General features: G+C 52.0%; 1 protein-coding gene across 5 annotated transcripts; it reads right to left on the minus strand.

Annotated features, from left to right (window-relative positions):
• Positions 1-37: 37 nt before the first annotated feature.
• Positions 38-27563, minus strand: CLN8 (CLN8 transmembrane ER and ERGIC protein). 5 transcript variants are annotated; one of them, XM_046648446.1, is made up of 3 exons: positions 27266-27563; positions 12637-13306; positions 38-1637 (listed from the first exon to the last, which is right to left on the minus strand). In XM_046648446.1, the coding sequence occupies exons 2-3, from the start codon at positions 13177-13179 to the stop codon at positions 1326-1328; spliced, it is 855 nt and encodes a 284-aa protein (XP_046504402.1). In that variant the 5' UTR covers positions 13180-13306; positions 27266-27563; the 3' UTR covers positions 38-1325. The 5 variants fall into 5 exon arrangements, with proteins under 5 accessions (XP_046504402.1, XP_046504405.1, XP_046504406.1 ...); XM_046648449.1 differs by lacking the exon at positions 27266-27563 and adding an exon at positions 21378-21424; XM_046648450.1 differs by lacking the exon at positions 27266-27563 and adding an exon at positions 21374-21395.
• Between the last annotated feature and the right edge of the window lie 106 nt (positions 27564-27669).

The following is a 27669-nucleotide window of genomic DNA, read 5'->3' on the forward strand; positions in this document are numbered from 1 at the left end:
TGAACAGTCTGCGAAACAAGCAGCGACATCCCCTGCATCCTGTAAACATCAGTCACTTTATTAAGCTTCCGCCCAGCTGGGAAATGCTCCCTCTGCCTCCACAAGAAAGGGCACGAGCACAGGCCAGCGGGAGCCACGGGGTCTTAGTGGTCTAGCAGGGACACAATTTGCTGGATATTTTTAAGATTTAGATCATTTCTTAAAATGAGATAAATAGGTAATACATATGACAAACATAATCAATACAATGTACCAGTAATCCAAATACAGTATTCTGAGAGTTCCGTGTTACATAACAAGCACAAGTCACACATGATTTTTACAACAAACACAATGTGTTTTTCACCAACACTTTCACGGTGCTTCTGATAACAATCCGCTTTTCAGTTTAATTGCACACTCACGGCAAGAACACTTGTACGTGTTCCCACAGAACTGCTGGGCTGGTGCAGGAACTCGACCCGGGCCCTGTGAGCGCAGAGCACCGAGGGACGGACGCACCCCCAGGCAGCAGCGCAAGAAGGCTCTGCCGCCAGCCCCAGGGCTGCCTCCCACGCTCCGGGACGTCCCTGCAGCCAAGTGTCGCTGCGGGCGGGTGGGCGGGCGACCTCACAGCTCACAGGGAAAGCACCCGCCACCTTGTCTTGAAATCTACGGAGAAACACCAACTGAGGAACACCTCGGCAACCCAGTCAATTGAAAATGGCCCTCAAACCTGGACGAATCTAATTACTCAACAGCTACCTCCATTTGCCAATTGCGCAACACAATATGAATACAAAATTCTTGTTTTAATGTCGCTTCCTTGATGAAAAAGAAAACCTCACAGGACTTCATCTCACCACGCTCCCAGCAGGTGGATGCGCTCCCAGGCCTCGCTCTGCATGCCACTTTGCCACTAGAGGGCACTGCTGCGCACAGTGCCGGGGGAGCTGGACGAGGGCGAGAACCGGCATCATTTTCTTAGGGCCACCCTCCCCAACTAAGAACACGACTCTGGAGTAAGACACACAAAACGTGGAACATGTGACCAGAAAGAGTGGATGTGACCTGACCCCCCACCACAGGGACCTCTGTGTGCAGCCACCTCACGTGCTCAAACGGCCGTCCCTCCGCACCACGGACCCTTCCCAGATGATCAACACGGCCCTGCAGGATAAGCTCCTAACAGGAACGAAATTAGAGATGTAAAACTCTGCTCCTAAAGGCGAATCCAGGTCTCACAGACACTCCGCGGCCGCGGCGGAATCAACAGCACAGAAACACGAGTTAGTCGCGTGGGGAAGCAGTGCTGGCCCTTCAGCGCCCCGGCCGCTCCTGCGTGGCTACCGCTCCTTCTTCTGCGGCACCTGGCCGTTGGCCCTGCCCTTGGGTTCGGGCTGTGCAAAGTTCCAGTCCACCGGATTGAGAAGCTGCTGCGTCTTCTTGTGGGTCCAGTAGGGGTTGAGCACCAGCGTGAGGAGGCTCAGCCCGACGAGGAAGAGGGCCAGGTGCGGCAGGTAGAGGCTGCGGACCAGGCCGTCCCAGTGCCAGAAGCACACCCACCACATGTGGTAGGTGAGGATCATGCGGCAGTGGAACATGTGGATCATGAGCCACTGGTTCAGCTTCCAGACCAGGGAGTCGGACCAGCCAGCCTGCAGGACAGAGCAAACACGGGTCAGCACACAGCCGTCACAGCTCACACCACACGCCAGAGGGACCGGCCGCCTCGCTCACCGACATCTCTCACTCGCCGGAAAGCAACAGAAGCCTCTAGCCAAGCTCTCCTCTCCCTGGCCTAATTCGGGAAGGGGCCGGTCCTCTCTGGAGCCCCGTCAACAGGAGGCGCGAGCCTTGCTGCTTGCTCACCTGTCCGTCTGCTCTTCTTGATTTTTTGCTCCCTAGAGCAGATTCAATCCTTTTTCTTTTTTTTTTACCTTGAATTCGCACATACTGAGTAAATAAGCAGTGCTTGTTTGGTAAAACCTGAAGACACAGGCAGCCTTGTTAGACCAAGCCCCCATCCAGGAGGACGGTCTCTCGGAGGAGCTGAGTTTACGGTGAGCTGTTTTTGATACTTTGACCCCAGTAGTCCTTGGAGACAAGCCAGAATGAATTTGCCTTAAAATGATTCCAAATTTACACTAAAGCTAGTTTCCAACAGTTGTGGCTAAAAGTGAACAGGGAACTTGAAGATGGAATGCATCAGGCCCTGGACACGAAGGTGGGACCTCATGGCGAGACCTCGTCAGCACCCAGACAGTGGGCACGGGACACAGCCCAGCACCCCTCAGACCAGTGAGTGTCCACAACCAACCTCTCTCCTCTCCCAAACCCAAGCTGCAGAACCTTCCTCTGCAGTTCCATGCCAGGGCCTCCCCTTCGCAGGATGGGGACACTGTCTTGCGTGTGCAGGAGGAAACTCAGTGGTTCGGGAGAGGGGCACAGGAACACAGGACAGCCGGAGGTCAGGAAGGCGAGGGGGGGCGGCTGGCACGTCAGGCAGCAGAGCGACTGTGATCTCAGGAAAGGATGGGCTCTATGCAGCCACACCTGCCCAACCTGAAGGGGACCCAGCAAACCGACCTCTGAGAGTGACTACATTTAAAAGAGAAAGAACCTCCTGACATCACAAGAGTGTGTCCACACAGCTCTGACAAGGAAAAATGAGAATCGATGGAATCAATGACTTAGGGACTGCCTTAGAAATGGACAGGAAAATGGACAGAAAGCCAAGGAACTGATGTGTCTGAAATACTCTTAGATCAGAGAAGCCTACGCCCAGTCTAGTGCTAATGATAATTAAGTTATCTGTAAATAACACCCAGAAGAAACATTGTAGCTTTAACTCTCTACTGCGACACAGTTCTACATACTGCAAACTCCTGTTGTACTAGCTCCCACCAAGCCCGGAGGAGAAAACGAATGTGAAGAGCAGCAGAAGCGAGAGCACAGGGCAGATTAACGGAGCACGGACCAGAGTGCCGGGTCCGGGTGTGGACTACGGCTCTCCCAGGAGCGGGAGCTGAGGCCGCTGTGTGGCCCTCGGGCTCCTGCGGGAGGCATGGCCACACTCGGCGGATGGCCTTCAAGCAAGTGCTCTCTCAGCACCCGCCACCTTCAACCACCGGTGGCTTTTCCCAAGCACTTCATGTGCCCCATCCAGGTGCAAATAAAACACCACAAGCCTGTGATTGGTGCCAGCTGAAGGGAGATGGCAGCCAGGCTCCCCATGGACCCCACAACTGCTGAAGTGGGGTAAACACACGGAGTAAGAGCCAAGGAGGCACAGAGCCAAAACAAGACAGCTCCCCAAGGAAAGGGGCAGAGACACAGCGGGAGGAGAAACTCGGGCCTGGAGAGCATGCGCTCATCAGTCTGACGGGAAGTGACGTGCGATTCGAGCCAAATGCGAGCAGCCGATGCTGAGACTGTCTCCCCGTCTGTAGGACCAGAGGCTGGGTGGGTCTCTGGCTGTCTAAAGTCACATCACAATGCGCTCGGTTCTCAGAGGGTGACACACTGGCAGCACAGGCGACGCTGGACCAGGGGACCTCAGACAACCGCCTCCCCGGCCGCACTGGGCCCTGCTCCCCTGCAGGCTCCTCTGGACCGAGCAACAGTTTGTCTCGGCAGCTGAAGCCCGGCAGCGGGCGGGCTCCGTGCCCCTGTGGGACGCACTTGCTTAAGTGGGGGGATTTAGGCTCTGCAGGCCCCAGGGTTATGCAAGAGTGAGCCGGAGGCCCACAGGCAAGGGAGCAAGTAACGCGGCGTTTCACTTCCTCACTGTCTTACACACGCTCGCAGCGCTGGTGTGAACCGATCATTAACAAGGGGAGCTCTGAGGAAGTCCTGTGTAAAACGAGCACAGCATGTTCCTGGAGGGGACCAAGACGCTCCATCTGCCCTCCTTGGATCCATCCGCAGATTGAGTCCAGTCACGAGAACACATCAGTATTTTCACCGACTTCAAGTCATTTGGAAGCTCACCCCGTGCAGTAATGTGCACGGACAGTCCAGAAAGGTGTGACGAGCAGGAGGGCTGAACACGTCTCACTAATAATCAAAGACCACAGTTTCAGAGATAAAGTGGTGCCGGCACAAAAACAGAACACGCAAAATGCAGAAGAAAGTGAAAACGCACGGAAGGTTGCTCCCGGGCAGCATCTCAGATCACTAGTGAAAGGACGGATGACAGAACTACATTAGGACACCTGGCCAGCCCGCAGGACAGGGGGGGAGGTTGGATCTCACTTCTCATCTTACAGAAAAATAATTTTCAAAGAGATTAAATATCAATGTTTAAAGGAAAAGGAAAACCATAGAAGTACTAGAAAAAAAGACAGGAAACCCTTTTATAATTATTGTGTGGGAAAGGGCTTTCTAAACATGATATGAGAATCATGACTTGTACAAGTAAAAATTGATAGAGTTGACTACATAAAACAAAGTGTCTAAATGAAAAAAGTTAAAAGAATGCACGGCAAAATATGTGACAAATGACAAAGGCTATTTTTAAAGGTTTGAAAAATAACCAAAAAGAAAGCACCAACCTCCAATAGGAAAAAATGGGTGAAAGTCAAGCAGTCAAGGACAAAGCGAAGCAATTTATAAAGCAAATACGAACGTCAAACATGAGAAAAGACTCACTAGCGATGAAATATATGAAAATTCAAAATTCATTGTTTGGGCTGGCCTGGTGGCACAGCGGTTAGGTGCGCACGTTCCACTTTGGTGGCCCAGGGTTTGCTGGTTTGGATCCCGGCTGCAGACATGGCACCACTTGGCAAGCCATGCTGTGGTAGGCGTCCCACATATAAAGTGGAGGAGGATGGGCCTGGATGTGAGCTCAGGGCCAGTCTTCCTCAGCAAAAAGAGAAAGATTGGCAGCAGATGTTAGCTCAGGGTTAATCTTCCTCAAAAAAAAAAAAATAATGCATTGTTTAACTTAGCTTGGCAACAGTTAAAAAGCTGGATAATAGCTAATGCCGAAGTTGTGGAAACAGGACCTTTACATACTCTTGGTGTGAATGTAGATAAATACTACTTTTCTGGGAGAGATTCTGTGGAATTCCATCCAAATATGAACTACCCTGCACACCATTTAACGCAGCACTTGCACTTCAGCGATTTACTCCAAGAAACAACCAGAAAACTACGTAAAAAGTACACACAGCACATCGTGATCCTGGAGACACTGTCCACGACAGCAGGGGACAGGAAATAGCCCGATGCCCAAGAGCACAAGATGGGGCTGATAAACCATCACCACTGCAGAAAGGTGTCCGTGAGGGCACCCACCAGCTTGTGGGGTAAGAGGAAAGAGGCTGGGCACCGGGTGTCCTTACATACACTTACAAGGCCAGAAAAAAAGGCTGAAAGGCCACACACAAAAGGGGAATTTGACTTTTCTTTACCTTTCTGCACTCTGTATTCTTCACATTTTTTCCAATAAGTATATGTTAACCAAGCAGTTATTAAACATTCTTTTCCTAAGAAGAGAAACATCTATTATAAAAACAGAAAGCTACTATCACTCTTTTTTTGCTGAGGAAGACTCGCCCTGAGCTAACATCTGTTGCCAATCTTCCCTTCTCTACTGTTTTTGGATGTGGGTCACCACCACAGCATGGCCACTGACCGGCGGTGCAGGTCCACATGTGGGAACTGAACCCAGGCCACTAAAGTAGAGTGTGCCAAGCTCAACCACCAGGCCACGGGCGGCCCCAGAAAGCTAACGTTACTCCTTAATTTGAACCCATGGTTTACCTCCGATTCGGCCGTCTGCTGCAGGCTCTCCTGGAGGACGGAGGCAGTGGGTCCCTGACTAGAGACCTGCCTTCACCTCCAGGAGCCCAGGAAATGGAGAGCCGACGTCACATCATCACTGCAGGTGAGATGCGCCTCCCCCACGCCCGCAGCACCTCCTCCTCACAAAGCTTTCACCCCAGTCAGTACCACCTGCAACCAGTAGCATGTCAGCATCAAGAAAACAGTACAAGCAGTGTTTCCTTTTTTTAATTTGGAGCAGCACTAAGCCCCTACGTGCACGTGACTCATTTATGCTTCACAACACTCACAATTTCCAACAGAGACCAGGCAGGTTAAGTAATTTGCCTGAGATCACACAGCAGGCAGTGGGGACTAGGACTGGACCACAGATTAACTCAGGGCCTCGCCATCAGCCCCGTGCACACACAGCTCACTTCTGCCAAAGAACGCACACCACACTTACTGACCCTTAGTCAGTTAATGATTCTTCACTGGACGATCCACTGCACACCCACAAGGGACTCAGCAGAAACAAAGAGGAACTCAAGGGATGAAATTACCTCCATGTCAAGCAACGCCTGCACTACATGTTCCCACAATATGGTGCCTATGTCCTTCAAACCACTCACCAAATCGGTAATTATCTGAGGCCCGTGTCCCCATGTCACCCGCCATCAGCTCCATGCTGGCAGGGGCTCAGTGCGCTGATCTGCTTTCTTTCTCGCTGGAGGACAATGTACGTGCAGAAGCGTGTTCCTCTCCAGGACCCCACCCGGGCACGAGAGGACCACCACCCTGCCTGTGCCCTTGACCTCAAGAGGAATCAACAGGGTGCACCTGTGGGTCAGGCTCACCTCACCACACAACGTGTTTGTGGAAACCCCCCAACGGCTGCCCAGCCCTCCTCCGTGTGGCTCACGTGCCCACTCACTGCTGCTGTGTCCCTGGGTAGATCCCCGTCGGGGCCACATGAACAGTGCAGCAATGGTGTGTTCGAATGAACACGCGGGCGCATTCCCAGCGGGTACACACCTGCCAGCACAGCTGCCAGGACACAGGAAACCTCGTAGGCTGAGTGTGTTTTACTCCCCACTGTGACCAAAGTGAAGGACTCAACATTTATCCAATGAACAAAACAGCCAAGAAAACCCGTCAGAAAGACAGTGCTAGCCCTGCCATGCCCTGTACCTGAGCAATGCCACATCTGCCCCACCAGACCTCTCTGTCACCACGAGCATGGCCTCGCACACATCTGCCCCACCAGACGCCAGACCTCTCTGTCACCATGAGCACGTCTTCATGCATGTCTGCCCCACCAGATTCTAGAACTCTCTGTCACCGTGAGCAGGGCCTCGCACGCATCTCCCCCACCAGATGCCAGCTTCTGGAGGACGGTCCTCCATCCACGTGTATCAAAGCTGCCAGCCAGAAGCTAGATGACAGCACCCAATTACTACTCATGAGAGCATTGATCATTCACGGAACTGCACAACTAGACAAAAACAAAATGTTTATACACAGAAAAACACCTCTCCTTGACCAATTTAAGGGGCACGGACTCTAACAAGCTTAGTCTGCAATTCACTTGGCCATTCGCTTCAAAAGTCATAAAACGAAGGACTCTTTCCATTCTTTTCCTCAGTTACTAAAAGTCGTCTTCTCAAATTATTAATACTCACATCAGAAACATGAACGTTTACTCATAAAGCAATTACACTACGTTTAAAAAACTCAAAGCTTGAGAAGTGAGCGTTCTTCGGTCTCACTCAGGCTTTCACCAAATGCTTTGAGAAAAGCTGGGGTTCAGTGACAAACTCTGTGACATAACACATGCAAAGAGGACTCTGTAGCTGTGGATCCCAGTGGTTAGTGCGCACAGCACATCTGTGTGCAACAGTAGCACATATACACTGTGTGCACATATATACAACAGCAGACATACATAACTTGCTTTTTCTATCATCTCGTTTACTTATGGACTAGTCTTTTTGTGGATATTTAGATGTTTGAGTCCTGTGTAATTCATTTACTATTAATTCTAAACGACATTTCAGAACAGAATTCCAGGAGGAAATGCTAAGAACATGCACTGTTTCTGACGCAGAAACCGATCTTCAATAGGGTAAGGTTTCGTTTTGATTTACATCCTTTAGTATCTCATCAAGTCAGACCTCGATGGTGGGAGGATTCTTGGATCCTGATGTCCAGTTATGCTAGAATCTGGCAGCTTTATTAAAAGCCTAAGAAGACTTCAATATTTCAGACAGGACTGACTTACAGCAGTTAGTAGTATCTGAACTGGAACAAGAAATAAAGCTACCCAGACACACTGGCCCTAAGCTCTACTAATTCAGGGGACAACTGGGTGGTGGGGCCTGCTGGCTGGTAACACTCTGAGTGTGTCCTAAGGCACACATGGCTAGCCCTCCTTCTGCCCTGCACAAACAGCACCCTAACAGACGTTGGAGGAAGCAGAAACCCCACAAGTCTCTCTAGAAGTCACCCTGCTGCTGGAGCCTGCCTTCTGCCTGAGGGTGCTGAGGACGCAGGAGGCTGGCCTCAGCCCCACACCTAAGGAAGAGGAGCTTCTGGAGACACCCACCGCCCTGCTCCCTCCCGCCGGGTCAGCAGACCCTGCAGGGGCGCTGTCCCCACCCCAGCCCCCCGAAGAGCACAGACAAGAGTCTGGAAAAACACACGTGAAACTGCTCAACCCTGCTCACCTCTGGAAAGGACTGGAAAGAGACAGGAAAGATTTTCATTTCTTTTCCTTTTCAAAGAACTTCTGACAAAAAAGAGAAGTTCGAGATAAACAGCAACTATGTTCTCAAAACGAGTGAATCACACCCCAAACACACTTATCCTGTGGGTGTGGGTTGAGGTCCCTGTCGCCCGCGGCTGTTCAGCACGTCGAGGCGAGTGGGCCCCCCTGCGTTCCCTGTTAAGACGATCACTTCAGACACAGCCATGCTGATCTGAAGCCTCCTGTCCTCATGTGTGAGAAGAATGGTAAGACAGGAACGCTGGGCCATGCTGCCTCCCAGCACACACTCCATCCACACCGACTCCAACACTGCTGCACCGCTGCTCACAGCCTGGAACGCAGGGCAGTATGAGCAGGACGGCTCATACCGTCCTCAGGACGCCTCCACCATCGTGAGGGATGTCCACGGGGGGCACTGAAAAATCAAGTGGCATGGGCAGAGAGGCGCACAAGATGCCGACAGGCTCCCAAGTCAAGGCTTCTTCTCTAAAATGACCCTCACCTCGACCAGCAGCTTCAGTGCTCACTGAGAGCTTAGGGGTCAAACAACACGTCCCCTCCACTAATGGTTTCCCGCCCTTCTTCCCAAATCCTTCATGCCCCCAGGACCGCATGCTGTGCCCGAGCCCCACAATCGTGATGACCTCTCCAGGTGCTGGGATCACCCTGGGATGCCTGTCCCGGCAATGCCTGAGTCAGCTGGCCCTTGTGCATCGGCCAGGACTCACGTGAGCTTTGCCCTGTTCCTCCCAGGGCCACGTGGGCCTGGTGGCTCTGCTCACAAACCTGTCACCGTAGGCACACGTGCTATCCGGCATCAGACAGGGGCAGCCTTGGGGACGGCAGGAATGCTTCTCTCTGAACCGCCAGGTCCCAGCACGGTACCCGACACATGACTTGTGTCCCATTAGACTTGACAGATCTCTGCTCTGGATGAGGAGGCTGCACCATTTACACTGGGAATTCACTTCTGACAAGCCAGCACCATCTGTCCACCAGGACCCTGAAGGTGGAGGGATATTTTATACTGTTTCCTCCCAACACTTACCACAGTGTGCTGCACCACACAGCGCTCAATATAGGACCCATCAGTGGTGACTGCATTAAACATTTACAACTACAAAAGCAGTACTTCAAGTTCCGTATAACATATCCTCTGAAAAGTGTCATAAAAGACGGCAAGAATCTGTACTTAAAAAATAATTTTAAAGAGTTTAACATAGAGAACATTTTGACATCAAAATGAGAATGAAGATTGTATATAGAAGACATACATTTAAAAAAATACACTTTTAAAAGCAAAAATAAACCAAATAACAACGCGAGGTCCCGACACTTCCAATCACTAGTGATATAACCTACTGGAAAACAAAAGAGCAAATGTGTGACAGGCACCAGCAGGACGGCAGGCAGGAGGCTGGGCCCCTCCCCACAAACACTGATTCAGCCACAAATCCCAGATATTCCCTTTGTGAGAAAGCAGACACTATCGAGAGGCTCCTGTTCCCAGGAGACTGTGAAACCAGGCTCGCCGGGGCTGGCAGGGCAACCTGCAACACCCTCTGGCCAGAGTCCCTGCCACGGTGCAGCAACAGAGGACCAAGCAGAGACCCCAGCTCCCAGCCGCACACAGGAGGAGGAGCTGGGTCACGTGTCCAGCCCCCCAACTTTCTGAGGGGCTCCCAGAGGACTGGCTTCTGTCCTGCCAGTCCTGGCGTGTGGCTGGGTCAGGCAGTCTAGCTGACCGAGGAAGAAAGGAGGGAGTGGCTTGGGCTGCTGGACACCACAGCTCCTGCCCCACCTGCTCAGCAGAGAGTGAGCGGACAAAGGCACAGCCGCCTACTTTTCCCTGCGGAGGAAACGCTGACAGAGACCTGCAGACTCTCTGGCTGGGCCCACGGGGAGATCAGAGATCAGTCTGTGAAGACTGGGTCGGGGAGGGGTCTGCTTTGTCTAATGCGGGACACCAACACAGAGTCAAGGAACATGAAGAATCCGGCAAAGACGTTCCAAAAAAAGAGGAAGCCAAATCTCCAGAAGCAGAGCCTAATGAAACGCAATTACACGATTTACCTACAGAGAGTTAAATAACTACCACAAAGACGCTCACTGAAGTCAAGAGGACGCAGCAGGAACAAAGCGAGAGAAAATGTAAGAGAAGTACCAAACAGAAATGGAGGTGTGAAGAACACACGACCGAACTGAAAAAGTCACTGCAAAGTGTCACCACAGTGATGGACAGAGTCAACGCAACACCCATCAAAATCCCAATGGCAGTTTTTACAGAAATCCTACAATCCATAAGAAACCACAAAGACCACAAATAGCTGCAGCGATCTTGAGAAAGAAGAACAAAGCAGGAGGCAGCACATTTTCCGATTTCAAACTGTATTATACAGATGTAGTACCCAAACCCGTACGAACTGACACAAAGACAGACAGAGACCAAGGCAACAGAATCGAGGGCCCAGAAGTACTTCCACGCACACACACTCGCCTGGTCTTCCGTGACGGTGCCAGGAACACACAGCAGGGAAAGGACAGTCTCTTCTATTAATGATACTGGGAAAACTGGATGTCCCACATGCAAAGAATAAAACTGAACCCTTATCTTACACCATACACAAACCCAACTCCAAATGGATCGAAGGCTTAAATCTAAGACCCCAAACCGTAAAACTCCAAGAAGAAAACAGATGGAAAAAGCTTCATGACGTTGGTTTTGGCAATGATTTCATGGATATGACACCAAGAACATGGGCAACAGGAACAAAAATGAAGAACTGGGACAGCATCACACCAAAAGGCTTCTGCACAGCAAAGGAAACAATTAACAGAGTGGAGGGCAACCCACACAGTGGGGGAAAATATTCGCAAATCATCCATCTAATCAGAGACTGATCTCCAACATATATAAAGAACTACAACTCAACAGTAAAAAAAACAAAGAATCTGATTTAAAAAATGCGCTAAGGACTTGAATAGACAGTTTTCCAAAGCAGCTATACGAATGGCCAACAGACGTATGAAAAGATGCTTAACGTGACTAGTCATCAGGGAAATGCACGTCAAAAGCACAAGGAGCTGTCACCTCACACCTGTCAGAACGGCTAATAGCAAAAAGCACAAGACGACCAGCATTAGCGAGGGTGGGGAGAAACTGGAACCCTTGCACACTGCTGGTGGGAATGCCAAATGGTGCAGCCACTGTGGAAAACAGTATGGTTTTATTTTCTAAAAACAGAACTACCATATGATCCAGTAATCTCATTTCTGGGTATTTATCCAAAAGAACTGAAATCAGGATCTTGAAGACTTATTAGCACTCCTATGTTCACCGCAGCACTATTCACAATAGCTAAGGTGTGTAAACCACCCAGGTGTCCACTGACAGATGAACGGACGAAGAGAACACATTGGACACATATAATGGAAAACTATTCAGCCTGAACAAGGAAGGAAGTTCTTCAATACATAAGAACATAAATGAAACCTGAGAACATCACGCCAAGTGAAATAAGCCAGTAACACAAAGACAAATACTGCACGATTCCACTTCGATCAGGTATCAAAAATTGTCAAATTCATAGGGTCAAAGTGTGGTATGGTGGTCGCCAGGGGCTGAAAGGAGGGGAAGTGGCAGGTTACTAATCAATGAAACGAGATGAACGAGCCCTGGAGCTCTGCCGGACAACGATGTACCTGCAGTTAGCAAGACTGCACTGCACACTCAAAAATTTCTAAAGAGGGAAGATCTCACGTTAAGTGCACAATAACATAACATGAAATAAAGTTTTTGAAAAGATTTGTATGTAGATGTACATATTACTTCAATTTTTTAAAAAAGCATTTGAAAAAAAGAAAAAAATGACATTATAAATATTATCTACTGAATCATAAGACCCACTGTGTCTTCTTTTGTTAGGAGCTGGGAGCCTAAAAGGTCTGTTTAAAGTTAATAAAGTGGAATTCAACCAGAGTGAGTGTATGACTGACTGTATGCTAGCAGCTGTCCAGCACGTCCACGTGAACCAGGAACGCAGGCCCTGTGGTGACGGGCCCTCCTCAGCTCTCAGCTCCTGCTGAGTGCAGCAGCCCCTCCTTGCAGAAACACTCACCTTCAAGAGCATCCAGGAAATGCAGGTGAAGGGGGTGCTCATCTCCAGGAGCAATGTGATCATGGCTAGATAGTGGCCAGCTTTGAGATTGACCACTGAGCCAAGGAATCCAAGGAAGGCAAAGAGATGGTGGACAACCAAGAACAAGTCGAATGTCCGGAAGAACAAGCTGGACAGGTGAACGGCCACATTTTCAAAGAAAAAGAATCCAGTTGCCGTTGCCACATGAAACCAACACCAGTTCTGCTGGCCACGTGCTTTATCAGCTTGAAGGACAGGGTCCACCAGCAATGCCCACAGGCCCGCAGCAGTGCTCTGAACACCAAAGACAGCGCGAGTGGCTGCCAGGTTCCAGAAGACCTTCTCTTTGGCCACCAGAGAGCGGTAGGTGGCGTTCAGGGAGGACGACAGCTGGTGGCAGACCACAAAGACGCCCAGGTAGAAGACAAAGCCCGCGACGACCAGCGTGGAGCGGATCTTCCATGACGCGTAGTCCAGGTCGAAGATGCTCTCCGAGGTCCCTCCATCACTCACGAGGCTCATGGTCCTCAATCGTCGATCAGAGGTGTCCCGGGGCCAACAGACGGCTCTGGGGCCCCACACTGCGTCTTGTCCAAGAAAAGGAAGTCAGTGCTACGGTCTCTAGGATCTTCATGTATCTGTCTTCAATCTGAAGAAAGAAGAGGTGATTCACTTTATGTGACTAAACAGAATCTAGGACACAACACTACTCCAGTACCACAAAAACATAATAAAACTATTTTTAAAAATTCTTTATCTTATTCTTAGGCAAACTTTTGAAGATAAACAGCAAGGAAACATCCACTGGTAGACCAGGAGAAGGAAAGAAAATGCAATTAGAGCTGGAGGTCAGCCAGGAGCGGGAGGCAGGAATGCTAACAGGACACTGTCCCAGACTCTTGTTCGGGTCGGCCACAGGCCAGCTCCAGCCTCCATGGCCCGTCAGTCAGTCACATGGTTCACAGAGTCCACAGGGTAAGCACACTGAGATCATCACAGCGGAAGAGACTTTGTTAAAGCATTTTACTTCCAGAAGCCCAGACAAGAACACTGCCCCGGCACTCCAGTCTGTCTGGCAAAGCCCTCTGCCAATGTTACCACATTTCCACCACCATCCACGGGACATGTCTGGGTTCGAATCCCTGCGGCACCACATCCTGGCTCCAGACTCGTCCAAGGCTCGGCTTCCTCATGCGGAAAGCACTGCTCTGAGACCAGCAGGGCGATGGATGCAAAGGGACTAAAACAATGTCTGGCACACAGCAGGTATTCGCGGGTTTAGTACTAGGATCATCACCATTTACTGCCATTCAGACGTCCTCACAAACAGTAGGAAAAAATAAGTCCTCAGTTCTAGTCTGTTAACTTGCAAACACTGAGAACTCTGTCCTCAGGACCCCACCAACTCATCAGAGCCAGCGCCCCAGATTAGATCTGAGACGGGCGAGGCCATGCACGCCCTGCTGTGCCACCTTCAGACACAGAGGACGGACCCCACAAACTACTCAAGGCTCCGGTCTGCAGATGCACTGAGCGCCTCTCCCCCTCCAGCTCTCACCAGTCTACACCGAGTCCCTGCCAGAGGAAACCCATTTCCCGCCCTGCACCAGATCATCCTAACGGCCTTCTCTAGCTCTCAAATTCAAGGTGGTAATTCTGCTCATTCAGACCATGAAAGAAATCCCCTAAGTACGTAAATGATGACTTACACAGGGGCCATGGGTATAGTGCACCAGTGATCAGACCGTTTCGGAAATGCACTTCTCCTCCTAACAGTGGTTGCCTACAGGCAGGAGGAATATTGTGAACATACTTACCCATTCAAGAAATAAGTTCAGTTAAAACAAGTAACTTTTCTCTGCAACGGTGTAAAATGTTGTCATTCTTTCACGGCCCTTTTTATATTTCTGCTATTCACAATCAACCCTTTTCTGATTCTACCTCAGGCTTGACAAAACTTGAAGGTGATGTAAAACAAGTTTCAAGTTTTATTTCCAATATACTTAAGAACTTCCCTGAACTGCCGGGAGCCGTGGCTACATCATTTGATCGGCTGTTTGACAGGGTCCAGCCGATAACGCCGAGGAGTGCAGGGTCGCCCCTTGGTGAAGAATAACCAGCTGGGCCCTCACATAGTTCTGAAACCTGTGCTGCTTCTAATTGCCCTTCATTCCTTTTCCTTTCTTAACCTCCAGTTTTCACTCCTTTGGGTGGCTGCTTGAGAGGCACTACCTCCCAGGAAAATTAAATATAGTAAGAGAATGTGACCACCTGCAGGTAACTTTCAAGATATTTTTCTGAGAGCTAATTTCGTTTGACGCAATTAATTAATGGAGGAGCACACAGTCCCTTTTGAGACAAGCAGAAAGGAATCCTGCCCAGATAAGATGTCGAATTAGGTTTGTAGCCTCCATCTGGTTAATGTTTCCTTCTTCCTCCAGTTCTTTGTCTAAATATATATGCATCGTCCTTTCAAGTTTGCTGGTTAATTGGATGATCAAGAAGTATCTATATATTATTCTTGACCTTCTGCTTTCTGTTAAAACGTTATAGAGGTTTTCTCCTAAACGCAATAAATAATATATAATTGCTGAGTAGAAGGGCCAAGGGGTGCAGGGATGCCCCTCGGTGAAGAATGGCCAGCCGACACCCCTGATATTTTCTGAAATGTATGCATGCTTTCTATCAAGGTTATGACTATACTTGTTTCTGCTTTTTATTCTTGAAGATATATAGTTTAGCTTAGCTTTTCAGCCCTTTACCTTACTAACAAAATGGTATTTTCTCCAGGCAGTGTGCTCAGGGGACTGTTAGCCCTGCCTCCTAGAAGACAAAGGAATGCTTTCAGCCCCTAAGGGGCACGCTGAGAACTACCCGCTGAGAACACAAATAGCCCTGGGGATAAGATACCCTGGAGTTGCCATTAACCATCTACACTAATGGCGTAAATGATTGAGGGAGGCAGGGGTGGCTCCCCCAGGATATAAACAGACGGAATGCTGTCCTGTCCGGAGGTCTGGACCTTCTCTCTTTGATTTAACTTTACCATGAATTACAACAGATGTCAAGGTACCTATCTCTTTTAGCTTAGAGACAACAAACAATAATTAATTGCAGAGAAGACGATCATTAACCTTATGCTCTATGGAACAGAATGCTAATAAATATTCTTGTGCTCGTTTTTTACTTCCTTATCTCTCTGAGAATATTTGTAGAGCTATTTCTGTACTAGTCCTGAAAAATATAAAAACGACACTTGTGCACAAAAAGTTGGACTTGCTAACACCAACCCAAGTCTCACGTCTCCTCCCTCACTGCGCCGACACCGTCCCTCCCTCAGGAACCTGGACTCAGCCGGAGCGGGACTCCGGCATGTAACCAAACTGGAAGGTCACCTGCTGGTTTTACACTAGTTAGCACCACAGAAGGCGGTGGAGCTACCTCCACAGGTCACAAAATTTATGCATGCTCCTTGTCTTCACGCACGTTCCTCTCACAGCCTGAACTCTGAGCCCCTCGGGACGACCGCCCAGCTCCCTGGCTCCAGCTTGCACCAGCCCTGCAGTTCGCGCCACGCTGCAGCTCACGTCCTTTGCCTCCCGGCCTCTGCTCTTGAGGCCCTCTGCCTACAAGAGTCCTGCCTCACCCCGCCCCAGGCGGTAGCCCGACTCTTTGGTCCTGGCATCAATGTCACTCCCTCCAGAGGCCCTCCCAGGCCAGGGGCCGTGCCACCAGTGAGGCCAGGTATGTGTGCTACCTGCTCATACCGCACCGTCTTCTCCATGATCGTCTCTAAGGACGCGCTCTAAGTGCTAATAACCCTGACCTCCACTGGACCAGCGCCCTGACGGGCAGCCATCCGTCCCTGTGCCCCACTGCCTGGCGCAGGGCCTGGCGCAAAGGGCTCAGGAAACACTTCACAGAAGTGTTTGTTTTCCATTATTCAAGTACCACTCAGCTCTAAACAGGCCAGCTCTGCATGGACAGGAATCTGTGAGGGAAGAAAGGAGTACACCCCATTTCCACCTAGAATCCCGATGGCTCCCTGCTCTCGCCCCTGCCGCATGTTCCCCACACAGGATGCTCCGTATGGGTGAAGTGATGACCGGGCAGCTGCCCTGACCCCGGTGCAGACCGGTCTCTGTCTGTGTCACGCCGAGACTCCAGCTTATTTACACATCTCACAGCACACTGAAGAGTCGGTCTGTACACAGATGAAGTTCAACACCACATTAAGAGGCTGGTAAGAGCACTCGCTCGGGGTAGCTGTGTGTGTAGGTTAACTTTTTTCTGTGCATTATGATGTTGTGACATCTTAAAACCCTCTGGCTGGGAGAGACGGCCCCTCGCAGCTGGCCGATCCTCAGAGACAGCAGAGCAGGAGCAGGCCTGTGACATGCCCACCTGCCACCAGAGCTGGCCCCTCCACCTGCCCTGTGCCCAGGAGCGAGATTCCTCTGCCTACAGCCAAACCCAAGGAAACGATTCCATCCAGCCAGTCTGAGTGCTCCCCTGCCCTGCCTGCCTTCCTGTGGGAACCCCGGGAAAGGCCATGGCCCAGTTCTTCCCCTTGCTCCTGTCTTCTGCCTCCTGACCCTGCGGTGCTGCCTTGTGTGGCCCAGCGTGGTGCTGTCTCTGGGACCCACAAGCACAATAAGCTGTTTTTTCCCGAGCCTCTCCTCCATCTCCTCTTGGGGGGAGCTGACTGACCGTCTCATAAAAGAACCCAGAACAATCTGGGTCTGCAGGTGGTCGGCCGCCTTCTAAGCCCGCAGGGTGGGGCAGTATGAAGTTCACAGTGCAGATCAGTTTCCAGCAAGGGTAATACCAGCAAGGCAGACAGATTCTCAGTGTCGGGGAGAGAGGAAGCCTCACCCTCAAGAACCTCATGGGAACCCATGCAAAGGGCTGCCCTACACGAAACTGTAAACTCTGCTAAAATTCGGGCTCCTTCCCAAATTCCTTCCTGTACTTTGCTGCAAGCCAGTCATGAGGTTCAGGTTACGGTTCCCACTTCCCACAGTTGCACCACTATGCTCTTGGCCAAGCCACCGCCTCTGTGGAGCCTCTGCTTGAACGGGAGGGTCCCCGTGACTCTGAAAGGCTCTGTCTGAAACAATGACTCGCGTTCGCCCCCGGGGAAGCGGTCAGTGCAGGTGCTATTCCAGGAAGGTTGTCTGGCTGGGAGGGACTGCAGGGCACTAGGACAAAGGATCAAGAATAGCCTGGCTTAGTGGGTTCTGCTACTGAGGAGCTGAGAAAACAAGCTTCTTAACCACAGTAGACCCGCGTCTGACTAGGGGAATAAGAACTAGACATAAACACTGGGGGGGACACTGGTAACTAACATGAAGCACCAGCCAGGCATGTTCAACTAGATCATGCACTCTTTCCGAACGGGTAACAGGATGTTTCCAGCTTACATAAGAGAGCCCAGGCTATTATTTGCCTCGACGACAGGGAGACTCAGGCCTCTGGCCCCTGGGGCACACCCGCTGCAGAGGTTGCTGCTGTTTGTTTCTTTCATGCCTATGGAAGACGCCACACCTGGCCCTCCCCCAGAGATTCTGACTTCATCGCCCTGGAGTGGTGGCCAGGCCGGGCCATCTTTTAAGTGCCCAGGTGCCCAACCACTGAGCTGGCACGGTCTCGAGTCCCCTCCTGGTCGTCAAGTCCCACAGCTCTGAGGTGTGCTGGCTTAGCCTCCTCCTTCTTCCAAACCAGGCGGGCATTACTGAGACGGCATGGAAGAGTCTCCTGTGTGCTGTCGGTGGTTCTGAATGCGAGCTAGAGACACTACCCTGGAGAGAAACCCTCACCACAGACCCCACGAATCCGTCTTCCCTCCTTCCCTCCTCCGACCTCCCTGCTTCCCATCAGGCAGCACGAGGAGAGGTGGGGTCCTGAGGGTGGAGCAGAGGGCCTGGGTGGGGATGGCCTGGGTGTGCCTCCAGGGTGGAGACGTGGATGGCCCGGGGGAGGGACAACAGAGACACTGAGGCCAGGAGACCAGGAGCCACTCCCCACTGGGAAGAGGCCAGAGCACAGACCCCAGCTCCTGGCTCTGCACGTTTCTGAACCGCGTGTCGACTGCCTCAGTGAGAAGCCTTGAGGGAGGACAGGAGGCACAGGGCGCAGTGAAGAGGCACACGTAAGGAGGGCCCAGGACCAGATGGTGCTAGCACTCGGGGAGGGGGGGAGGCGGTGCCAGGGACTGGCTCCAAGGACCCAGAGATCTAGGAAAAACATTCCTTTCAAACCCATAGCACAGAAACACCCAAGACTGACTTCCAGATCCTCAAGCCTTCTAGGTAACCCTTCTGCAGACAGTGTCACGCCTAAAGCAGGAAGCTCAGACAGGCTAAGGTCGGCACCGGAGCAAAAACCAGGAGCAGCAGAGCCAGTCAGGGCAGACCCTCCCCGCAGTCACAGCCGCTGTCAATTAGAGAAACAGAAGCAACTCACCATATGAGCACAGCACCTGCTCCCCTTCAGAGCCCGTAACCATGTCCCTGTCCCGATCCTTGCTCCAAACCTCCCCAGTACACCTGTTTCCACACAGCTTCGGGCACAGCATTTCCGGGTAAGCTGGGGCTGGTCTAACCTGTCACCCTGGGTCTCAGGGTGTGGTCAGCACAAGTCAGCACCCCCCGTCAGGGACGCACAAACAAGGTGAACCGCCAGGAGGGAACAAGGCCAGGCCTTGGGTCATGGGGATCTGCCGGCACCCAGTCCGGGCAGCCTCCCTGGGGCCCTGTAGACACTGCTGAGCCCCTGACATCAGTGTCCCCTGAATCCACACCATACAGGGACGGCTGCAGGGGCGACGCTAACCCTTTGTCCCAGGCCCTCTTCTGGAATGGGAGTGCAGACGGGGGTGGGGCAGAGTTCCAGTTCTCCTTTTGCCTCTTGCTGGCCTGCTCACCCTGACCACATCCGTCTTACCTTCGGTGGGACACTGGGGTCACCACTGCTCCACTCCTTGTGCCTGCCTCGCCTCAAGCTCAACTTAAGGGCTTCTTCGTGTCGCCTGAGACCCAAAGGGAAGGCTCATACCTTCCCCCAGCACAACAGGAGGCCCGCAGCACGGACTCATCCTATCCTTCCAATCCAGAAGGCTTTGAAGCCCACGCACAATGGCCCTTCATCTCAGTGGTCAACCAGCTGCAGCCAGGAGAAAACTGACTCCTGGAGGGGCCGAAAGCCCCGTCTCTGCAGGCTTTCAGATTCTTCAGGAAGAATCTATCTAGGAACCTCATCTCGTTCTTTCTTTTTATAAGATCTGGTGGTTTAGGCTGCTCTCCTGCACTGGACATTTTAAAAACATTAGTAAGAGTGTCAGCCCCAGTGCTGCAGCAGGACCAGGCAGCCATGTCTCCAGGATGGGGCTCAGTAGCCACCAGACCCTTTCAGCTCCTCCTGACAGCATCCATGAGCCCCTTCTGTTCAGCGCCGGCTAAACTGCCACGGATGCCAGCATTTTGTGTTTGGAGGAGATAAAAACTTGGCAATGAAGTCAGAAAAAGGAAAAAGGCTTGCATGCCTTTTTATGTCATGCTGGCTTACTGCTTAACAGCCCCCCTGCGGATCACTTGACTTTCTAGGGCAGACACTGAAAGTCACTCTTTACCAGGGATGGGGGCCCAGGCACTCCACCTCCGTGAAGTCAGAGGTCAACCTGTACAACGCTGACACGGTGGGATAATCTCCCTGGCCGCCCAGGAGAAGGGACAACCCCAAAGGCGGTGGTTTCACGGCCAAGCAGGACGTTCCCCAGCGTCCCTTTTATCCACGCTCTTTTGAACAGTCTGTCATCCTGCTGGGTCCTTCCCAGGGAGTTAAATGCCACCTGACACGTGCTCACTGCCTGCATGACAACCAGGTTTCTCCTATTCTGAGAATGATACTTTGACAGTTTGCAAAAACGTCTTCTTCCAAAATCAAAAGAGATACAGGCTCCATGAGAAAGATACAGAAAATATAAACAGGCATCAAAATAAAGAAACCAAGCCCTGTAAGCCTCCTCCGAGCTCCAAGCACTATTACTATTTGGGGCGTCTGCTGGGTCACTCGCTTAACGGAATATAAACAGATTTTTCCCTAAAAGCGGGCGCACGCACCCTTCCTCCCGCGGGCCGGGCAGCGCCCCCACCCGAGGTCTCCGTGCGCAGGCGCGCAGAGGGGGCGCCGCCGGCTCCTGCAGCGCCCGCCTGACCCGGCCCGCAGCGCCCCGTCCCCGCGGCCCCCAGCTCGGGGCTCTGACCCAGGCAGTGACCCCTCGGCCTGCGCGGTCTGGACCCTGCTCTGCGGAGGGGCTGCCCGGCCGGCGGCGCCCTGCGGCCCAGGGGAGGATGCCCGTCCCCGACCCCGAGCCCGCCGTCCCCCGCTGCCCGGTCCCCCGTCCCCGACCCCGAGCCCGCCGTCCCCCGCTGCCCGGTCCCCCGTTCCCGACCGCCCCGCCTTGTCCTCTCTCCGCCCCCGGGCCCCGCGTCGCCGTCCCCGAGGCTCACGGGCAGGCGAGGTCCACGCCGGGGCCGTCCGCGCTCACTGAGGGCCGGCGCCCGGGGCGCTGGGGGCGGGACCGGACGCCCGACAGGACCGCAGACCCCGCCCCGCCCCGCGCGGCAGTCGCTGACTGCAGGGCTGTGGCCACGACCCGGCCCCTCACCCTTCGCCTCTCACCCCTCACCCCCGCCCGCGTCCACCCAGCCCTCACCGACCGCACGTCAGCTGTCACGACCCCGCCGCAAACGCCGCCGCGCATGCGCATCTCCGGTGGGCGGGGCCTGCGCGCGGCCGCCGGGCGAGACCACGGGCGCCGGAGGTGGGGGAGCGGGCGGGACCACGGGCTCGGGAGGCGGGGGGGTGCGGGCGGGACCACGGGCGCCGGAGGCGGGGGTGCGGGCGGGACCACGGGCGCCGGAGGCGGGATGCGGGCGGAGCGGCGGGGCGCGGCGGGAGGTCACCGGCGTGGTTCCCGGGACCTCGAGGTCCGCGCGCCCCCCGCCCGCCCCGCCCCCGGCCCTCTCCAACTGCGCCGACCCAAGACAAAGCTGTCACGCCCCAGCCGACCTCTCCAGGACACCTGGCCGCACAAGGAAGGGGTCGTCAGAGCTGACCCCAGACTCCCGGCATCCCGTGACTGGCGAAGCTTCTGTACCCCGCAACCCAAGCAAGGGCCCGAGCCGGCGCAGACTCGGCCCCGCAGAGACCACCCCACGGAGCTCTTACGGAGCCCCCACCGATCTCCGACGGAACCGCCATTGAGACCTCGAGGAGCCCCCTCTGAGACCCTAAGGAGCCCCAATGAAATCCCACAAATTCCTCACCAAGACCCCACGAAGGACCCACGGAAGACCCTCAAGAAGGACCCATGAGCCCCCACTAAGACCCACGGAAGCCCGTCGCCACCCAGCCTGTGAAGGCCCAGCTGCAGGCCGGTCTGCCCAGCCCTGCGCAGTGACCAAGCACGGTGACTCAGCGCTCGGAACCCAGAGCTCCTTGGAAAAATAAGTCGGCCATCCAAGGCCACCAAGCCTCTGGAGATGTCGAGCATTGAATGTATAGTTTCACTTCCCAAACCACCCTGTGGCCTTAGGCAAATGACCTAACTTCTCCCAACCCCGGTTTCTAGGTTCTGCTTTCTGCAAAGCCAGTAAACCCTCCTGACCCAGCCATAGGCAGGCTGTCAGTCCTGACAGCCCGTGATGTCAAGCTCCCTGAAAATCACAAAGTGATGTAGAGACAGCAGCCACTAACATTTCCGGGAGTTCTTCCCTCTCAAGCAGCCCCTTTAGTCTTCCCAGGACCCTGGAAAAGGAGGTTGGACATGTTTGCACTGGGGTACGGCTTTCAAAGCACTCGAGGGTGGGTGGTCTCATTTTGTATGGATCCCTGGTCAGCAGGCGCCTCTCTCCTAGCCCTTGGCCCCTGTCCTGGCCCTCAGGATCCGAGTCTGTAAAATGGAAATATGCACTGCCCACTCCACATGGTGGAGAGAATTAGATGCTACTAGCTGGAACAGCAGCTGGCGTTACGTCGGCATTCAGCACACGTTATTTAAAAAACAAATTAATTGTGAGGTAATGCAGCTGAAACAGCTTCATGAACTGTGAACTGGTTTTCAGGAGTGAGGTGGTGTCTCCACTTTCTGGATGGAAACCTCTGGCGTGGGAGCATTCTGTGGAAGAACCAGCACAGGGAAGATGGAGTCAAGGAACCTAGAACTGGGGGGTTCTGTTTTTGAGTGTAGACACCAGGCTTTGGAGAGCCAGGAGCAGCCTTGCCTAGAGTGGAAAAATGTGGCTTTGGAGTCAGATGGACCTGGGCTCCAGAGCCACCAGCCGTGAGCCCTGGGTGTGCATCTGCTTGACCTGCGAGGCCCGGCCTCAGTTGTGAAATGTGGAAGTAACACCTGGGAGGGTGCTCTGAGATTTCCTGGGGCGCTTACCTGTTGGGGCTCGGTTGCTGTGCTGGCCCAGGACTACTCATGCGTCACCATGCAGCAGGGCCCTGGCCCAAGGATCTCACTCCGAAGGCTTCCCTTTACGGCACTTGTCACCACCAGACATGCTGTATTTTTATGGGTTTGTTCTAGTTATTTCTTTATTTTCTGTGTCTTCTGACTATACTGCCAGCTGCATGAGAGCAGGAATTGGTCTTGTTCAGCACTGGGAAAAGTACCTGGCACACATTGGTGACCAATAAGTATTGTTGAAAGGACAGATGAGGCAAGGAATGAGAAGTATCTGGACGGAAGTCATCTTTATCCATGCTGCCTGCACCACCCCCAGGCCAACTCTGTGAGAGGTGCTCAAAAGTGCATTGTATTGGAGCCAGCTCGGTGGCATAGTGGCTGAGTTCATGCCCTCTGCTTCAGTGGCCCAGGGTTCACGGGCCCAGATCCTGGGCACGGACCTACACACTGTGCATCAAGCCATACTGTGGCAGTGTCCCACATGCAAAAAATAGAGGAAGATTGGGATAGATGTAGCTCAGTGAAAATCTTCCTTGAGCAAAAAGAGGAGGATTGGTGACAGGTGTTAGCTCAGTGACAATCTTCCTCACCCAAAAAAATAAAAGATAAAATACTGTCGACGAAAATAATCCATAACCAATCTATAAATGAAAATTTGGGTGAGTTTATTCTGAGCTGAAATCTGAGGACCATGGCCCGGGGCCTTTCTTCCCGAAGGAAGAAAGGGCACCATAGAAGTGAGGTATACAGAGTAGTTGTATACCCCCAAGCAGGACGTTTCACATATGATTGAAATGTCTCTCCCACAATAGTCACGTGATTGCCCTGTCATCACAGCGCTTGATGGACACAGCAGGTGGTGGGTCTGCTATCTCAGAGGGTGTAGCAGGAGGCAAGTCTATTGTCTTGAGCTGGGTGGTCACAGGTGAGCGCAGCAATCAGCTTCTAGTCTAAGGAAAGATGCTTGATCCTTAAGGGAATGCCAACGTTGGGAGGGGGAGGGAAGTTGCACCTTTATCTCAAGGGCCTTTGTTCTTGCCATAGGGAATATCTAAAGCAGATATACAATGCATGCTCAACGGCCTCGGTCAGGCCCTTTTGGAAAGACAAGGTCAGGCCGAATTAGGTTTACACAAAATGGCTTCCTCATATTCTCCAGTATATCCTATTGCTTGCCATTTTTATTTGTCAATACCAATTCCTTTACCCTACCTCATTAAAAACAAAATGAATTGAATTAAAAATATGATGGAGGAGCCGGCCCACTGGAGTAGCAGTTAAGTTCACATGCTCTGGTTAAGTTCACATGCTCTGCTTTGGTGGCCCAGGGTTTGCCAGTCTGGATACTAGGCACAGATCTAGGCACTGCTTGTCAAGCCATGCTGTGGGAGGCATCCCACATATAAAGTAGGGGAAGATGGGCACGGATGTTAGCCCAGGGCCAGTCTTCCTCAGCAAAAAGAGGAGGATTGGCAGTAAGTAGCTCAGGGCTGATTTTCCTCAAAAAAAAAAAAAAATAATGAACGCCCTTTGAAAATAGAATATTGTAAACTTATTAGATGTGTTCAGCACATTAGGAAGAAGGTACCCCCACATTCAAATTTGGTTATTTTTCTGATGTCTCATTTAGGTTTTAGATTTAATATTCCAAAGATTGGATTTAGATATTCAAGGATCCTGTCTTTCCACTCCGCCATCTTCAAAGCATAGTGATAACCGCAATCGTTTTTTCAAAAATTACAGGTGTAACTGGTGATAAATATCCAAGTGGACTTGAGAGAACTTGGAATGCAATGCCGCCTGCTTCCTGCTCCCGTGGGACCCACGTGACTCTCATCCCAGAGGAGACACCTGTGCTTCCAACCCGGTGGCTTGCCTCCTCGTCCCTCAGGATGTAACGACAACGACAAGTTTACTGTGTGAGGTCCCAGGCCGAGCGCCAACGCTGAATGGTTCATTCAGACCTCACATTGTCTGGCACATTTTTCAAGCATTCTTCCCCGTGTTTTGTAGACAAGAAAACCAAGGCTCCCTGAGGGCCAGGTTAAGTAACTTGTCCAGCTGCTCACCACGGCGCAAAGATGAAGCTGAGTTTTGAAATACCGCATCATGTGGTATTTAGAGAAGAAGATTGAAATGGACTTTTCAGAAGAGGTGGGGAGGGACAATTTTGACATTATCTTTTTTCTCCTGATCATATAAGCAATGCATGCTCATTGTTTGTTTAATTAAGAAAAAGTCAGAGTTTGAAAAGACATTAGCAGAGGAGTGGTGGTGAGGTTTCCCCTCATCTGCCGGTTTCTTTCTAAGAACTAAGGGAAATGACTGAGCCCTCAGAGGGGAGGGAGGGAGGAGAGAATGTCCTGGCATTAAATCTGAGCGGAGAGCATCGTAACCCTGCAGGGGAGGTGTTCCATCCACGTGCCGTGCTTCCAGACAACCTTGCAAAGCATCGGAACCCGTGTTCATGATCGGTGGCAGTGGGTCTGAAACAAGCCTGATTCTCTGGATTTCTGCATTTCGGGTGGCCAGGCTCTCTGCGCAGCTGTGACAGTGACCCTTCCCCTGACTCAGCTCTAGTTGGACTCCTCTAAGCCTCAAGGCCCCACACTCAGGCTCTGTCTTCCCACATTTAGCCCAGTTTTAGCGGAAATCCCCCACCCTCGATATTGTCACCTCGGCCTCACTTTAGCAAGAATCCCGTGGAGTTGGTCTAGCAAGAACGCCCCCAGTCTTGTGTTTCCTCCTAGTAACTTCCCATCCACCACCACCCAATACACACCCTACTCCTTGGCTCTGAATCCCCACTTGTCCTTATTGTGTTCAGAGCTGAGCCTCTCAGTCTCTCCCCGCTACTGCAAAACCCCAGTGCTGTGGCCCCTACGCTTGTCAGGATGGCCCCTGAATAAAATCTGCCTTACGGTTCTTTAACGAGGGTCATGAATATTATTTTCTTCAACAACTGTGGCAAAATGAAAGCTTCTTAGAAAGGAAAAAACATTTGTCATAGCAAAATCTATCTTCTTATAGTCATTCCTGCTTATATGAGTATTCATTGTGTCCATTTCTTTTTCTGAAAAGAGTATTTTTGAGCCACAAACCATGGTGCCCATGGTTTGGATCCAAGATGCTCAGAATGCACTAAAGGGCTCTGAGCTTGGGTCCTGACACTCCCTCTCTCTTGCCAGGGTTTTCCCTCCACTGGCTTTGTGACCTTGGCAGGGTGGATTCACCTCTCTGAGCCACAAACGTGAGAAGATGAGATTGGTCTAAAGTCTCCTCCAGCATGAAGGCTTCTGCTCTGCGAGGGTCAGCTAAACCAGGGCAGGGCCCTCTCTGTTGAAAATGCCGACCTTGAAGCTAATGGCTACAATTATCTCCCAGACAAAGAATCCTTAAATCTCTGTTGGTCAAACCCGTCACCATAACAACCAGCAATTTAAAAAATGCTTTGATAAAATTATGTTGGTTAAGGGCTACCCAGCCAGCTGTTCTGGGGGGGTCAGTGAAGCAGAGCATCGTGTGGACCCCTCGCCCCCACTTGAGGGCATCCAGCTAAGTCTGGACACCTTTGGTTCTCACAGCTGGTGGGGCGGGGTGGAGGTGCTCCTGGCGTCTAGTAGGGAGGGCCGGAAGATGCTCCTGCGCCTTCTACGATGCACAGGACAGTGCCCACAGCGAAGAAATGTCACTAGTGCTGAGAGAAAAAGGAACTGCCTCCAATTATGAACTAGAACTGCAGAGAGCCACGCTGTGGTCCAGGTGGGCTCTCCCCGACCCAGACAGGCCTGTCCAGGTCCTGCTCTTGCAATGCTCTCAGATGGTATTCAGGTGACCTGAAGAATGGGGTGCAACTTTGGGAAATGCCTAATTCCTATCCGCAGAGAGAGAAAATGCCTCTGATTTTTCACCTCAGTTACTGTTTTAGGAACAAATTTAGGGACTCAAAACTCACCCTCCTCCCTTACTACAAAGTATAATGTGATACATAAATAAAATATGGAGGCATAGAAAAGAAAGTAAAATTCAGTGTCTTTAAAATCACAGGTAGAATGTCATAAGGTAGCCAAATCCAAAAAGGAGCGCCTTGAGCTGGTAGATTGGTGAAATTGCCAAACAATGGAAGCTTACCTGAGCGTTTTCTTCCAATTTTCCTCCCCGGCAGCTACGTCGAGTTTGGCTGTAGAGATGAGGATGTGAAACTTCGGATCAGCTGACCAGAAACCACAAACAGTAATTAGGAAACACACTTCCAATTCTCATTTTGTCCCTCTCCTTTAAAGGACCCAAATAAAGATGGTCGTGAAGGAGCTGGACTCTGAATGCCCTCCCTTCACCACGGTTGGGAGGTCACCAGTAATTGGGCTATCCCCGTCTCCCCATGGCTCCGGTGGCTCAGGAAGAACAAGGCAGAGCTTGCTCGGATGTTAATAATTGCTCACAGGCGTGGAGTGCATCCCAAACGAGGTCTGAGTCACTGGACACGAAGGCGGGGTGTAATGCAATGTCCGCAGGACTCCCACGCTCCCTGTGAC

This window comes from Equus quagga, chromosome 22, assembly GCF_021613505.1.
Source record: "Equus quagga isolate Etosha38 chromosome 22, UCLA_HA_Equagga_1.0, whole genome shotgun sequence".
NCBI lineage: Eukaryota > Metazoa > Chordata > Mammalia > Perissodactyla > Equidae > Equus > Equus quagga.

Excerpts from the sequence above, each read along its gene's own strand:
- CLN8 (XM_046648446.1), bottom strand. The coding sequence starts at position 13,179 with ATGAGCCTCGTGAGTGATGGAGGGACCTCGGAGAGCATCTTCGACCTG. Across the intron at positions 1,638-12,636 it reads TTTCCTGGATGCTCTTGAAG|GCTGGCTGGTCCGACTCCCT; the intron begins GTGAGTGTTTCT and ends TCTGTCCTGCAG.